Source organism: Amblyomma mixtum, chromosome 7 (genome assembly GCF_055824585.1).
Source record: "Amblyomma mixtum isolate Tamu chromosome 7, ASM5582458v1, whole genome shotgun sequence".
NCBI classification, from domain to species: Eukaryota; Metazoa; Arthropoda; class Arachnida; order Ixodida; family Ixodidae; genus Amblyomma; species Amblyomma mixtum.
This window is the reverse complement of record NC_143018.1, coordinates 64,630,379-64,646,611: the sequence shown is the minus strand read 5'-3', so window position 1 is coordinate 64,646,611 and position 16,233 is coordinate 64,630,379. Positions and strand designations below refer to the sequence as shown.

Below are 16,233 nucleotides of genomic sequence, written 5' to 3'. Positions count from 1 at the left end.
GCCTAGTGGTACCGCAACAGAAGTTGCAAAATTTTTTGTCGACCCAAATTCTCCTGCGACACGGCGCCCCCGAAGTGCTCATCACGGGCAGAGGAACGGCATTTACAGCGGAGCTGACGCAAGCCATTTTAAACTACAGCCAGACAAGCCATCGGAGGACAACTGCCTATCATCCACAATCCAACGGACGCACAGAGCATCTGAACAATTCCATCGCAGACATGCTCTCCATGTAGTACATCGACGCCGAACACAAGACGTGGGACTCTATTCTGCCCTACGTGATCTTCGCCTATAATACTGCCGTCCAGGAGACAACCAGGTTTACCCCATTCCAGCTGTTATACGGCAGGAAGCCCACGACAACACTCGACGCAATGCTTCCGCACGTTTCCGACGAAGACAACCTCGACGTCGCCGCCTACCTTCATCGCTCCGAGGAAGCCCGAAAACTTGCGTGGCTTCGCATTCAAGACCAGCAGCACACCGACGCCCGACGCTACAATCTGCGCCGACGAGACACGCATTACAAGCCAGGTGATCGTGTTTGGATATGGACGCCAGTTCGCCACCGTGGATTGAGTGAAAATTTGCTGCGACGCTACTTTGGCCCGTACAGGTTTCTCCGTCGCATCGGTGACCTCGACTATGAAGTCATCCCCGACGGCACGACAGCATCTCAGCGACGCCGCACACGCCCGGAAGTCGTACATGTCGTACGCCTGAAGCCATATTATGAACTCTAAAGGACTCGAAGTTTGCATTCTCCGTGTTTATTTTCATTTTAAAGCATCGAGACGATGCTTCTTTGGGAGGGGGGTAATGCCACGTATCATTGTAGCGTCCTTTCGTTCGTGCAAGGCCGCAGAAAAGGGGTGTTATCATTTTTGTTCGTGACGCGAGAAGCGACCGGACTAATCTCGATTGTTCACAGCCATGAACAGCTGCATCTACGTGTTTCTAGATTAATCTAAATGATCTCGACCTGTTATCTCGAAGTTTCCTTGCCGGCTTTAAATTGAACGATGCCGCGAGCAGCGGGCTTTCGTAGTTCGACGACTGACGAGCACGGTTGTTGCTTACGCCGCCGCCGAGTGATTCAGTTCTTTTGTGGGCGCAAGTCAGCCCAAATAAAGAGCTTCGTTTCAAAGCCTTATTGCTGTCTTCCTGACTGCTGGATTGCCGTCACTACAACGTGACAATATGACGGCACCTACGCAGCGCTTTGGAAAATTTCTTTAGCTTACATGAGATATGTCTAGAGAAATGACTAGATGAAATACACCTACCTGAAATGTGCCTATATAAAGATGAAAGTGTGTACGGCTAGTGTCTTTCGGGAAAAGTGCGTATTAAAACCGACCGAACGTGTCGCTGCAGATCAGAGATTATGTGCGCCTGATGATGCGATCAAACAAAACTGCCCCACAGAAACGTGACTTGACGAAAGTTTCGCCCCTTTTGACATGCTTTCGTGCACTGGAAAACCCAACGTTTGGAAGTTATTCCGTCGCCCCTCTTTTTCCGTTTTGTAATGGATGGTGTACAAGATACAAGAAACCGTAGGGTACAAGAAACCCTTGAAACCCTTTAGCCGGCGAACAGTGAATAACGAGAACTTACAAAATGTGAAAAAAAACGGGCGGAACAATTATCGCCAAGCTGATAAAAAGGGGGTACTCCTATTACATATCCATGGTGCCTTAACTAAAATATTACAGAATTTTTAAAAATTGGGTTTTTGATTTAGAAGCGTTATTTCTTTTGGTATAACATTTTCAGCGGTGTAGTGCATAAGAATAGAGCTAAGAGATGCTAACTATGAGGCTGGTTAACAAGTACTGGATAGTCTACATTTTAACTATTCCTGCTAGTTTATTATTGAGAGCAGTGGAGCCCACAGTATGTAAATTCCATATTTTTTAGAATTTAAAAAAAGTGCTTACCCTCAGCGCTGTGGCCCAACAAGTTTTGGCTATTTCGATGAGTTATGCGCACTGGAGAGGTTGCTTTGCCTGCAATCTTCTTGGAAACGAATGCATTTTGGTGCAATGTAGCCAAAATATATTGGGTCGCAGCGGGGACGGTAACCGATTTTTCGAAGTTTTTAACACCGATGTGGATATCAATTCCGGTCGGTTAAACGGCTCTCAAAATGAAGGAGCGTTATAGTAATAGCTAAAAAGTTAACAATTCCATATTAGCTACTTAGCCAGTGAGTTAGCACGTCTTAGCTGTGGTCTGATGTGCTACGCCTCTGACAATACTATGTCAAAAAAAAAGCGCTCTTCCGACTCAAAAAGCTTATCCCTCAAAATTGTGTAAAGCCTTGTTTCACGTACACAACTGAACGGCCACTTTTCAGCGTAAAATATAGTTTTGTTACAGATAACTTAATTAATAAAAAAGCCATAGTAGTAAGAGGATGTCTATTTAGGGCAGGTAGTGGCCGCAGATCCGGATCATGAGAGGGAAATAACTAGAAGAATAACAATGGGGTGGAGCGCATATGGCAGGTTCTCTCAGATCATGAATGGCAGTTTACCAATATCCCTCAAGAGAAAAGTATACAACAGCTGTATCTTACTGGTACTTACCTATGGGGCAGAAACGTGGAGGCTAACAAAGAGGGTTCAGCTTAAGTTAAGGACAACGCAGCGAGCTATGGAAGGAAAAATGATAGGTGTAACGTTAAGAGATCGGAAGCGGGCGGAATGGGTGAGAGAACAAACGCGCGTTAATGACATCCTAGTTGAAATCAAGAGGAAGAAGTGGGCTTGGGCAGGGCATGTAATGCGAAGGAAAGATAACCGCTGGTGTTTAAGGGTAACGCAGTGGATACCAAGAGAAGACACAGGTGGCGGCAGAAAGTTAGGTGGGCGGATGAGATTAAGAAATTTGCGGGAATACGGTGGCCGCAACTGGCGAAGGACAGGGTTAATTCGAGAGACATGGGAGAGGCCTTTGCCCTGCAGTAGGAGTAGTAAGGTTGATGATGATGACGATGACGATGATGAAAACCGCGTAGTGGTCTATCTATAGTTTCAAATTGCCGAAATAGTCTGTCTCTCACTTTCGGATCCCCCTCTAATCCTACCGCAATGCATGAGCGTGTCCACTCTTTACCGCTTTGCCTTCCACAAAGTCCGGTAATAAATGCTTTTCATGACCAGGTGAACTCTACGCTGGAGACGATGGCCTTGGACTTGAGCGGCTGGCTGCCGCAGTTCGTTCTATCGACACTATTCAACATCCTCCGAGAGATCGATGTCCCGTCACGCGTCCAAGTGAACTGCTACGACCTGCACCCGTTATGTATATCGCAAGGCGGAGGATTGTTCGGAATCTCTAACTACCTTTTGGATCTGGGCACGCGCACTGCAGAAGAAGCAGCCATCCTCCTGGAACCACTGGTTACCGGCACGAACGTTACTTCAGTGTGCATTCATTGCAGCAGCACTGTGGATGACTCTCTCGTCGAACAGTTAGTCGATGCACTCAGGAAGACCAAGTCCGTCAGGTGGGCACCGTTTGTTTTTTTTTTTTGAATGCCTCCGCAACCGTTGGTTTCGAACGATATCACGGCCATGACTCGCCCCTACAGCGCGCATTGACCCAAGCCGCATTAGACTCGCATCTCTCCCTCGCTTCACTGAGGATCACTGGAGCGGCTGGAGATATGGCGGGACGCCAACGCAAGTTGAGCAGTAAACGTTGTCGGGAAAACTGGTTCATAACGATGGAAACTTCGAGCAATAAAGACCTACAGAAGTCAGGAGAACACGATACGAGCGTAAAGAGGTTTATTTGAAGAACAAGCAAGGTTAGTTTTGCCAGCACAGGCTCAGAACGGTATCAAAAGCAGATGTGAGAAAAAGGGGCAGCCACGACAGCGTGCCTTCGAAGGAACGTACTTCAATAATATAAAGTCCGATCGACGCTTCACTGATACAGCCTGTAGCTAGGATAGACATATCGGCATAAGAGGTCCGTTCAAAACCAGGAGCAACATCACATATCGAAACACTGCTAGCACACAAATGCAAGTGTTTATTAAAAGAAAACAAGATTATGCGAAAGTGTTTGCAAAAAGAAAACAGCAAGATAACTTGTCGAAGCGTATTTTATCAAGAGCTAGAGGCTTTATCACTGAAACATCGATACGAATTTACAATAGCGAAGTTGGTTTCCTCGAAGACGCGTTGTTTTCTCATATCTCCGTTAGTTTGCAATCTGAGCTTTTTCTGGTACAAGTAAGTAAACTTGCTTATTCTTCGAACAAACTATAGTAGTAGGTTCCGTGCCGTCTAATTCTCACTTGTTAGCCTTTTTCTCGCCCAACCTATCTTTCCATCTTTACGTACATTGGAGGTGACCCAACTGTATTAGCGGTGTTCTTCATCCTAGGTACAGTTGAAAAATATATAAGAGAAAGACTTCGCACGGTTTCAGTGGGAAGTCGACTGTGCACTGGAAGTTCGTCGGCGTCTGGCAGGCGCTCATTTATCAGTAACTTTATAGGGAGGGAGCACTCGGGGAGTGACGATCCTGCCTGCAAAATGTCTTGCATCGTTCGTGGGAGCAGGCGTGATGTTACGTCAACGCCACCTAGAATTCCTTGCTTTCCAACTCTAAACTATAATAACAGCGATTGTATTCAGCGAATCCGCATGTATAATTCTAGTCCAGTAAACAGCTTGAATTCCTGGACAAGAGAAGATGGATTGAATCTGCTCCGATATTTGCTCAGACTGAAGTATGAAGCAAAAAAAAACGTAAACTCAGAAGGGTGGAAAACACCAAAGAACGGAAATTGAGGATAACTTTTTATTTGGCATTCTAAAGCTTTTTTCGTTGAGCGAAAACTTGTCTCATATGCCACTCGACGGCTTAAGTCAAGAGAAAATTTCTTGACGGCCTTGAATCTGTTAGTGACTGGTATCATTTATAAGTTCTTTCTTCTGTTGTGATTTCGCTGGTGTTTCGCTGGCAATAATTACTCGCCCACGGCAGTGCTATGCTTCTCGAAGTTAGTGCCGCTAGTTTATCGTGTACACGTTCAAAGCGTCTCCCGTTTGTTCCATGCAGGCAGTTGAGACTGTTCCTAAACTGTCCTGAAAACAGCATCGTCAGCGTGCTGCGTTCACTGGAGCAGAATCGAAGCGTCTCTGACCTCGAGATACACAAGGCTACGTTCAGGAAGAGGTCAGCCAAGGCTCTGGCCCGACTGGTGGAGCAGAACCGCATGCTAACCAATATTTTAGTGGTACTGGACAAGGAAGACTCCGCCGGATTCCCACAGCTTCGTACCGTCTGCCGAGAACTCAAGGAGGCCGTACCTCGCAACCGTTTTCTCACCAACGTGGATATTAATCTTCAAGATGGCAACCGTGCCTCAGATTACGTCATCTTGGACGCCCTGAGGCGCAACAGGGTGAGTGGTTGTTTCGCTTGCCTCAAGAACTCTTTCACCTGTTTCGGGGTAAAATATTCTTGGAGTGAACCGAATGCTTAAGGTTGAGACAAGATTTTCATTCAAAGAATTGGTTTGGTTTGGTTTGGTTTATGAGGTTTAACGTCCCAAAGCAACTGAGGCTATGAGAGACGCCGTAGTGGAGGGCTCCGGAAATTTTGACCACCTGGGTGTCACCCACACTTCGCGCACTTTTAGTGGGAAGCTCCCAGACACCCTTAGAGCGTGTGGGGGTAGCGGTCTCGGACTCGAAGGAGATGCCCTCGACTCAGCGTGGCAAACTCAGCGGAGACTAGCCAGCAAGTGACAAGAGGTTTTTGGGTGTTCGGTGCCCAGCTTTCGCTGGTCGCAAGCCAGAGAATGGGTCGGAGCCAAAGGTTCACAAAACAAAACAAAGTTTATACAGCAATTGAGATGATACAGAGGGTTTCACAAACACTAGTACAAAGACAAAGTGATTAGCAACACAATGCAACTCGTGCAAAGTCAAACTCGAGAGAGAATACAATTCAAAGGAAATATTACACCTAAAGTGCACTAAAACAGGAGAGAGAGGTAAACAGGCAAAACACTATTTGTTCACCGGGCACTGCGGCAGTCCGACGACCAGAGTTCCATGACGATGCCGTCCCGCAGACTGGCGAACGTTGCCTCGTTGGTCCGATGCTGGCCGAGTGGTGTTTTCCCGGGAGTCGAACGGGCGCGCTTCGATGAAGCTTAAACGGCGGTCCGGACTGACTGATAGCTGTCAGCGTCCTTCTTTTATAGGCTCGCTATCACGTCTGTTCTACGCGCCAAAGTAGGCGCGCACATACACGCAGTATCTCCCGTGTAGTTTCCCTTCCTTTCTCTCGCCGGCCGCGCGTCCTAATTGGTTAAATCAGGAGTCGTTTCGCGAAGGTTCCAGCGTGTTCTAGCGTGGCGCCGTCGTGGCGGCGTAGCCGACGTCCGAGTGCAGAGGAGGGGGACGTGACTTAGTGCACGCAAGGCTACGCCCTTTTCCTCCGGTCAGCAGAAGAACCGACTCGCATGTTCGAGAGTAAACGGCGTGGATGACTCATTCCTTCGGCGCACGCCGTGGCGGTGGAAAGAGAGGCACGCGCTTGGCGGGGGCTTTCCCTCTCTCCCGTTGGGCTCGCGCCGGCGAGACGCCGTGCGCGCGGCGGTTTTTCTTTGTTTCTAAAATGCGCGGAATTTTGTGACACTGCCCCTTCCTTTAAGAATATTGCGTAACAATATTCACAGAACACAAAATTCGCGCGCTCATGCATGCGCCCACAAAGTCATTGGCGAATGCCAAAATACATACATCAATACCTTGATGCTTTCACATACATAACCCAGTGCAATAGACAGGTTGCACTTCAAAACTTCACAACACTTCAACACACGCCGCATTTCGGCGGTACAATTCGCGCGCACATGCATGCGCTCACAAACTATATGTGAAAATATATACATCAACACCATGATGTTTTCACATACATAACTCAATGCAATTTTCATAATACACAAAAACCCGCCGCGATTGGGCAGTACATTAACACAAGGCTACAAACATGGAGCACGCAAATACAGGGCACACTTTCGCCTATACTTCCAAGTTTGGCCTACCTAGCGGGCTCGAAACAGTATTGTTTCGCTGAAGGTTTGAGTCGCGCTTTTAGTTCTCTTACGCACGTGACTCTGAATTTTCTTTCTGTCGCGAGCTCTGCTCTTCTTTCGCCTTGTGTTGAGGCTTCTCTTCAGAACGCGGTTTTGGCTCCGCTTCCTACTCGTACTCCTATCTGGTTTTGTGCCCAGACTTCGAGCTCTTCCTCTTTTCCTGTGGTTAGCGCGTCGGCTACAAACTAATTTAACGCCTGTTCGCATATGACGGCTCCACTTCTCGTGCTTTCCTTCTTGGCGTGCGCCCTTCTGTTTGCGTTTGCGCCTCCAGACTGAGTCCTTGTTGAACGCTGGGCTCGTTCGTGTGAACTTTTTTCTCACTTTGCTGCGATGTTCCCGCATTTCACTTGGACTCGACTCAGCTGTCTTCAGCTTGGTTCTGTCTCTGTTCACTTTCTTCCTGAATTTTCTCCAGGGCTTCTGCTTTTCGGCTTTACCTGCTTTGGTGGTGTCCGACTCATTTCTTTTTACTTTCTTCCGAATTCTCCTTTGGGCTGGGCACGGTTCACTGACGATTGCGTCATCCGAGTTGTTCTCTCGCGATGCAGCCACTGGTTCAGCTCTCTTTTGTTCTTCGAGGGCTGAGCTTTCTTCTTCCAAATCCTTTTTCTTCTTTTGGAGCCTCTCTTGTGAGGGGCATTCTGAGCATGGCTCATTTGCCGTTGATGACTTATTCTCCTCACTTTCGCTCAGTGTTGCTTCCTCAGCTTTCTCTGACGCTTTCCTGAGCTCGTTAGTTTCAGTGCAGTGGTGCTCCATTCCTTGTACTGCACTGTCTCCTTCCTCCGAGGCACAAATTTCCTCGCCTTCCTCTTCGGGAAAGCCCTCCTCGCTGCTCGATTGTTCACTCGGAACGGCTTCCGGGTCTTCACTGAGTGCGCTCTCCTCCGTTATTACAACGTATGAGCTTTCACACTCAGTGCCCCTTAACCACTCTTTCTCGTGGTCTGCACTGCACGACTCAGACGCGTTGCACTCGGACTCCTCCATAGGGATCCAAACTGTTTCTTCGTCCTCAGGAGGCAGCCCTAGGGTTCTCTCTGACTGTAGCGTCAGGTTGGCCTTTACTTCAGTGCCTACTACCTCAGCAGTGGCGACACTTTTACTTTCCTGAGGAAGCGACACTCCGGTCTGTTCTTCACTCTCTGTGCTTTCAGTTGCAGGAACAGCCTGTTCCACAACCTCATTCTGACTAATGGAGCTAGTTACAACCTCTTCCGTGGTTGTCAACAAATTAGACTCGTTAGTCTTCCACCCGCCCTCTCCGGGGTTAGGCTACACTGGATCCCTGACGTTCCTCAAACGCCGAATTTCAGCAAGCTTCTTCTGAATGATTGCCATTTCTATTTCAAAAGCTTTTTCGGCCGCTTCTTCGCGCCTTTGTCGTTCCCTCTCTTCTTCTTCACGTTTCTTTTGCCTCTCTTTCTCAGCGGCTTCTCTAGCGCGCTGTCTTTCTTTCTCTCTTCTGCTTGTCTCTGCCATTCTCTTTCCCTCTCTTCTCGAGCTCTGTCTCTTTCCTGGTCCACCCATTCTCGCAGTTCGGCTCCTGTCATCCCCATCTGGAGACCGACCTCTATTAGCTCCTTTAGCTCCTTAAAGCTCATAGTTGGAGACCGACTCTACATTCAAGGCAATGGATACCTCTACAAGGTGAACCTCACTAACCGCTTCAGCGCGGCACCTCAAAATATCGCTCTGCTGCTAATACTTGTTTATGACTCGTAAACGCCTTCCGACTCTTTCTCCGTTCTCTGTGCTTGCAAACACCAAACGTCCTGTCGCGGACGCCAGAATATATTGTCACCCAGACTTCGCGCACGTTTACGTGGGAAGCTCCCAGACACCCTTAGAGCGTGTGGGGGTAGCGGTCTCGGACTCGAAGGAGATGCCCTCGACTCAGCGTGGCAAACTCAGCGGAGACCAGCCACCAAGTGACAAGAGGGTTTTTGGGTGTTCGGTGCCCAGCTTTCGCTGGTCGCAAGCTAGAGAATGGGACGGAGCCAAAGGTTCACAAAACAAAACAAAGTTTATACAGCAATTGAGACGATACAGAGGGTTTCACAAACACTAGTACAAAGACAAAGTGATTAGCAACACAATGCAACTCGTGCAAAGTCAAACTCGAGAGAGAATACAATTCAAAGGAAATATTACACCTAAAGTGCACTAAAACAGGAGAGAGAGGTAAACAGGCAAAACACTATTTGTTCACCGGGCACTGCGGCAGTCCGACGACCAGAGTTCCATGACGATGCCGTCCCGCAGACTGGCGAACGTTGCCTCGTTGGTCCGATGCTGGCCGAGTGGTGTTTTCCCGGGAGTCGAACAGGCGCGCTTCGATGAAGCTTAAACGGCGGTCCGGACTGACTGATAGCTGTCAGCGTCCTTCTTTTATAGGCTCGCTCTCACGTCTGTTCTACGCGCCAAAGGAGGCGCGCACATACACGCAGTATCTCCCGTGTAGTTTCCCTTCCTTTCTCTCGCCGGCCGCGTGTCCTCATTGGTTAAAGTCAGGAGTCGTTTCGCGAAGGTTCCAGCGTGTTCTAGCGTGGCGCCGTCGTGGCGGCGTAGCCGACGTCCGAGTGCAGAGGAGGGGGACGTGACTTAGTGCTCGCAAGGCTACGCCCTTTTCCTCCGGTCAGCAGAAGAACCGACTCGCATGTTCGAGAGTAATCGGCGTGGATGACTCATTCCTTCGGCGCACGCCGTGGCGGTGGAAAGAGAGGCACGAGCTCGGCGGGGGCTTTCCCTCTCTCCCGTTGGGCTCGCGCCGGCGAAACGCCTTGCGCGCGGCGGTTTTTCTTTGTTTGTTTCTAAAATGCGCGGAATTTTGTGACACTGGGGTTCTTTAACGTGCACTGACATCGCACAGTACACGGGCCTCTAGAATTTCTCCTCCAAAGAAATTCTGCCGCCCCGGCCGGGATCGAACCGCGTCTTTTGGGTCAGCAGCCGAGCACCATAACCAAGAATTGCGGGTTTGGTCAGTTCAGGGTGAGGAAGGGTCTGCGCAGCAAACTGTACAGATGATACATAGCGGTAATCTACGTAGTATGGGACCACCGCAACTGCCCTCCTTGACACTAGCACTAGCTCTTCGAAGTAGACTGGTGTCTGGCAGTGTCCGTTTTTCATGGTGTTCAGCTGCGAATGATGGGGCGGCAGAGCTGAAGACTGGAGTCAAAATGACTGGCACACAAAGCCGTCATGAGCGCCCTCAATGCATTACGGCGCTGTCAGCGAAACCACACCGCTAAAAATCTTTTAGTGTGAAGTAGGTGAGTGTCAAACAAGAGGGACAAGGCCTTGTTCCTAGAGGGAAACGTAGTGCAGTTCTGAGCACATGCCAAGTATGTCGGAGTCTCCTATAGGAATGCCAGAGCACATTTTCGTTAGCTACATGTAGGCGGTGAACTTTCCGATGCTTATATATGACCAAAATTGTCTTGTTTCTCGGCGTTTATATCGTTTTTGTGAAATTGCTGTTTTTCGGCTAGTTTTACGGCGCAAATTCTATAAAAGCGGTATTTGTCGGTTAAAAAAAATTAAAGTTTAGAAGAGGGGGAATGGATGCAAAAGTTATATTCCTTTTCATCCTCATTTGTAGACGTACTGTGCACAGTTGGTTGTAATAGGTGGCTCGTTCACCTTTTTGACTCGGTTCTGTTAGCATGCTTTTGTTGACAGCAACCAACTTCGAAACTGCTCGTTCAACGTTAGGACTGGAGATGTTAGGAGGTCGAGACAGAACGAGGTAGTCGCACGCATATAGCTTCAAAACAACGCAGCGCCGACCTCAGCCATGTCCTTATACGGTGGCAAGTTTCGGTCCCAGGCTACATCTTCTTCAAGCTAGAGGCGTCCCTCACTACGGGTCAGAAGGTCTGATAGTAGCGCACGAAATCGTCTTGCAGCTCTCTCTTCCACGATAGTCAAAAAATTGGACGTGTATCTAGGAGTCATCTGTGAACTTTGATTCATGAGAAAAATAGTTCAGTGTGCAGCCAACGGCCTCAGTGCATACTATGTATATTGAGCGTTTTCTGCTTCGGTTAGTGGCAAACCGAAAAAGAACTTTAAGCCTCCCGAATGCTTTTATTTTACATCGATTTTTTCTTGGGCCTTTATTGGTGCAGATGGCACAGGCACAACCAACTTACTCCGCCGCGCAAAAAAAATTTCAGTCACTTCGCCGAGGCCTGGGCGAGCCCAATGTAGGAAGATATTGACCTCACCCCGTCGCATCCCCTCCTCCTCCTCCTCTTCTAATGTTAAACGCCACTAAAGTCGGATGCCTAAGCACGCAGCTCTATCTATCCGCTGTTTACACTGGTGCCTGTGTGGTCATACTGCCCAACTGTTGAGCACTATTAACGGGATCGAATCCTGTTTGCTGAGGCGGCACTTTAAAGTAAACCGAGTGCAAACGTTCTCGTGTGCTATAATAAGTCGGCGCATGTCAAAGGCTCCGAGGTAATCGAAATTGGTTCTTCGTGTTCTTCTGCGCCGCCCACAGTGGCCTGCCTTCTTTTGCTAGGTCATTTATTTCCTTTGAACTTTTTCGGTCTTTCTAAAATAAATGTAGGAGCATCTTTTCCCATGCGTCTCTAACCGTGTACGCATTAGAGGCTATCTTCATCTTAATGATCTTTAAACGAATGTTTTGCCACTCAGTCCCATCTTCATCGTCAGCCAGTGTATCAAGACACAAAGCTGCAGACGTTGGGTTTGTTGTCTCCAAGAGATGAGGGCCCTGTCGGATTCTATGTCTTTCCTGGGATCTTTTTCACATGACAGGCCCTGTACAACTCTACATGGTCATGCGTTCTACCTAGGCTATCACCTTTTTAGTCCGAAAGTATTACTCCAAACGTATCAACTCCGAGCAAGAATCATATCTTGTGCTTTCGAAGTAACTCGGATAAAGTCGGGTTAGTTTCTGGGGAGCGTTGGGCGTGCTGCAGCCAATAAGACGAGGCCGTCCCTCCACCTACGTCACGTAACCTTGTGGTGTCATCACAAGCTGCCCATTCGGTTGTGTGCAAACTTGGCAGTTAATGGCTCGTCGCGAGAGGTTGCTCTAGAAGAGCAACATGGGTCCCACAATCCCCACCGGTGATAGCACCTCCTATCGCAGGGCAGCGGTGCAACGCTTAAACGCTGCACCGATGCGACAGGAGTGGTATGAGGACTCCCAGCTATTTATGAATGTAAAATAGAGAATGATCAATACTGCTTAGGTAGGCATTAACTCAATAAAGCCATCAATCTTACCCTTAATGCGGAGCTGAAATTTCATCCTTCAACTGAAGAATGAACGCCTGAGTCCGCACGTCTACTCGGTTTAATCCGTAGACGTATGGATAGCTGGTCGAGTTGGATAGCTGTGGGTGGTACAGCAGGAAATAGACGAAAGACAGTTTAGTTTGGTTTAAGAGCGTTTAACGTCCCAAATCGACTCAGGCCATGGGGACGCCGTAGTGAGGAGTTATTTCGACCACCAGTGGTTCTTTAAAGGGAAGCTGTAACGGTTTTTTGAGAATTCGAGGTTATTCAAGAATTCGAATCTACCAAGCTTCTAGATATAGCATGAAAAGTATTTTTGCACTAGCATTTGAAATGATGCCATAATCATCGATTAAAATATTGCGCCTCTCCCGTAACCGAGAGTAGAGTAAGCATGAAATGTTTACGGGCCTAACACAGGCTCCATTGCTCGGCTTAAGCAGCTGTGACGGTGGCGGCATTGAAATCCAGGACGATGCAGACGCGTACGCGGACACGACGAGACGCAGGCCTGACAAGAATGTATATGCAGCGCGTTCTTATACTCGGCGAGCGTGTATACATCTGCCTGCCAGAGGGGGAAAGGGCATGAAGGCCCTGCGGCCGGCCTTTTACATGCGTGAGTGTAGGACCGCAGCGCCATCCTTGGGGAGCGCGCGAAAGCAGTTTTTCAGCCGAAAGCCCTTCTCGCCCTGGAGCTCCGCTCTTTCTCTAAGCGGCCTTCTCTCAAAGCCCCTAACAGATCACGTATGACAAGGAAGTGTATTGTCGCATGTATGAGCTTTTTGCACGCGTTATTTGCAATCGAAAATTATAATTCCGTGCATTATCAAATGCACAGCTCAACAACCCCTACTACTTCTTCTTATACCAAGCCGAATAAGGCACCATGATTATCCCACAGTGCCTAGTTCGTTTTTTAAAGCATTGAAGAGACTTTCATCCTACCATCGCGGCCATGCATGTACGCTTTTAAGGACATGGATGATCTGCACTGTAGAAGAGCGCTGCCCAGCCATTGCTTTGACCAGAAAAAAAAAAACAGCCGGTAATGAGAACTGAAAATGTATAAGTTAAATTCACACCTCTGGTTAAGCGCCGCGGTTGCCCGCTTGTCGCTTTGGGGATATCTAATTGGGCTCCAGCCGTATTATTCATTTGGTCGTGAGATCAGGAGTTGTCTAGAGGATTGTTAGGTGTAGTCACGGGATCCAGGTGGCCTTGATGCCGGGACTGTACAACAGTAATTTTTTCTTGCCCCATCAAAGCCTAAGAAAAATGTGGGGATTTTGCTAGCGGCAGCTTTAAAAAGACACTTTCTCCGGAGTAAAGGGCGTAGCCATCCGCAATGTAACTCAGCCGTTCCCACCTTGGCCTCTTAAGAAGAATGCTGCCCACGTTTGCCTAGGGGACTTTCAAGAATGTGCCGTGTATCGTCATATTCATAGGTCTACGAGTCAGATATACTCAGGAAAATTGATGAGGGCTCTTTCATTGCTCGAGTTGCAAAACTCCATAGTCATGTATTCAATTTTGATGCTCTGCTCTGTATGAAAGAGTGAGGTCACCGCAGTAAAAGTCAGTGAAGGTCGCAATGAAAGTTCTCGGACGGGTGCCAACAGAAGGCTCCTTACCTCAGCCTGCGCCACACTCAGCTTACTTCCAGGTACTAACCACAGGTTATCGCAGGATTTTGAACCGGAATATTGTAGCTAATAGGACTAGGCAGCGGTAATTATGCACGTGTGGCTGCCACGCAGTAAATCCCACTTAACTTATCCAATGGTAGAATAAACGCTGGCGAGGTGGGATGGCACCGGGTACAGCTATAGCCCCTCACGTATTCAGCCGGAGAAAGCGAAAGTGTTGGGAGTTTTTGTTCATTGCATACATGCGAGCGCGTGTGCGCAGGAAATGCTGTTCAATTAATTGGTTGTCTAGTCGCTTACAAAAGAATACCTCGCAGTGCCTTGATTCCTTTTATTATGTAAATTCCGATGAAACTCGATTGGCAGCAGATCGCTGATTCCAGGCTTTTGTGCAAAGGCGTTTTGAGTTCTGTGCGCACGTAACCTGCCTAACTACATCTTCTGAAAAACGCAGGGGCTCGTCAATCAAGCAGTTCATTTTGTGAATGGCTCCAACGACAAAAAAGAAGCCCTTGCCTTTGAGACACTACAGTACTCGCGGAATGTCCTGATGGACCTGCGCAAATGCGACGAGGCTCATGCCAGAAAGCAGATCGTTGAGGCCCGCAGGAGGCTGGCTCTGAAATACTTCATCTTCACGGGCGTCGTCAAGGCCAAGATAGTCTGCCGCCCTCATCCGAGGGGAAGGTGCAGATTCGACAAGCTAGGCAAGGATTTGCAGGCTCGCATCTGCTCTTACCTCAGCGTGACCGACGTCATGGACATCTAGGCGCTGCTGTTTCTCAAAGGGGCATGCACCCCTCGGGAAACAGTGAAGCTCAAGTGTTGTACATCGTTACTCAAGCTTATCACCAGCCGGAGAACTTGGTCACGAGCCACCTTATCATAACTGACAGCAGGGCAGCAGCATCTTCCGAGATCTCCATTTACCTGTGTCATCTATTTTCTAGGCTAGCAGCCGATCTGTGACTTTTGTAGACCCCTGTGATGAGCCTTAAGGTTGAAAAATCCTACAGGTATTTTTATTTGTGGCTATTGCAGGGCTCTTATTTCTCATACCTTTCTAGCCGTATTTCTTAAACCTCATTTTTTTTCATCCACTATGTTATTTCAAGGAGTGCGTCACAAAATATAAAAGAAATTCAAAGGGGCTTTTCATCGCACTCGTTCTTGGCTGTTCTCTGGTCGAGGGGCACTGTGTCATTTTGCCAACCTCACTTGATTTGCATGTTTCCATCTGAACTGACAAGAGATTGTGATGACACGAGGGTGCGTATCAGCAACGGTCTACTTCTCCAGTTTGCTCCTAAATTTGAGCTCACGGGTACTGCATTATAACTCATTTCCTAACATCCAGCACAGTATATATGTTTAGTTGGTTTCTTAAGTCATCTTTATACAATATCTTTTTAGACATCATTATTTTACCTTTTAAGCCAACTTTTACCCTGTGCATTCTTACGATATGAATTGACGCAGCACACTGTGTAGTTTGCGAAATGATATGCTTTCACTGGAAACTTGATATCTCGGATGCTGCAGTGAAATATGTTTCGATGACATTAACTTGTAGTGGCAACTGCAAGCGAACATTTGTCCGCCGCTTATTCTGTAAGCATATCGTCATATTCGAAGCTGAATAAAAACGCCGAATGGCCGAGTGGCTGCCATCTCCCGGCTGCATTTGCTGCGTTGCAACCGCGCCAAAAGTTCTCTAGGATGGCTGTACCACTTGTTCACAAACACAATAAAATGACGAGACGATTTCCAAATTTTTATTAGTTCTCAGTATCAAAGAATTATTGCAGCATTATTTTGCACTGTCCTTGTTGCCCGTTCATCAAATATGAAAAGGTGAGCTGGAGAGGAACACAGAGAAATTTAATCAAATTTAGAAGTTCAAGATTTCGCATTTGACGCCATCTCCCGAGGCAAATGAGACGCTGCAAGAGGCAAACTCAAAGCCAGGAACTACTCATGCTTACAATGAATGCACATGAAGTTGGCTTCTTGGACATAAGGACCATCTTTGTGAGCCTGTACATCAGGCAGACATTGTACATGAAGTAAATCTGGCACTGTTTTCTTCCGTGGCCGACTACAGTCTAGGCTGATCCACAGCCGGACTCAGTGCATAGCCTGATTGCGCGACACTTT

The 16,233-nt window shown here is 48.0% G+C and overlaps 1 protein-coding gene across 1 annotated transcript in view; it reads left to right on the top strand.

Annotated features, from left to right (window-relative positions):
• LOC149336310 (uncharacterized) overlaps positions 1 to 14,845 on the top strand; it is a 31,915-nt gene extending 17,070 nt beyond the window's left edge. Inside the window, exons 9-11 of the mRNA XM_089554117.1 lie at positions 3,174 to 3,520; positions 5,089 to 5,434; positions 14,531 to 14,845. Coding sequence (XP_089410243.1) covers positions 3,174 to 3,520; positions 5,089 to 5,434; positions 14,531 to 14,845 — 1,008 coding nt within the window. The remainder of the gene's footprint in view (positions 1 to 3,173; positions 3,521 to 5,088; positions 5,435 to 14,530) is intronic.
• The last annotated feature ends 1,388 nt before the right edge of the window (positions 14,846 to 16,233 follow it).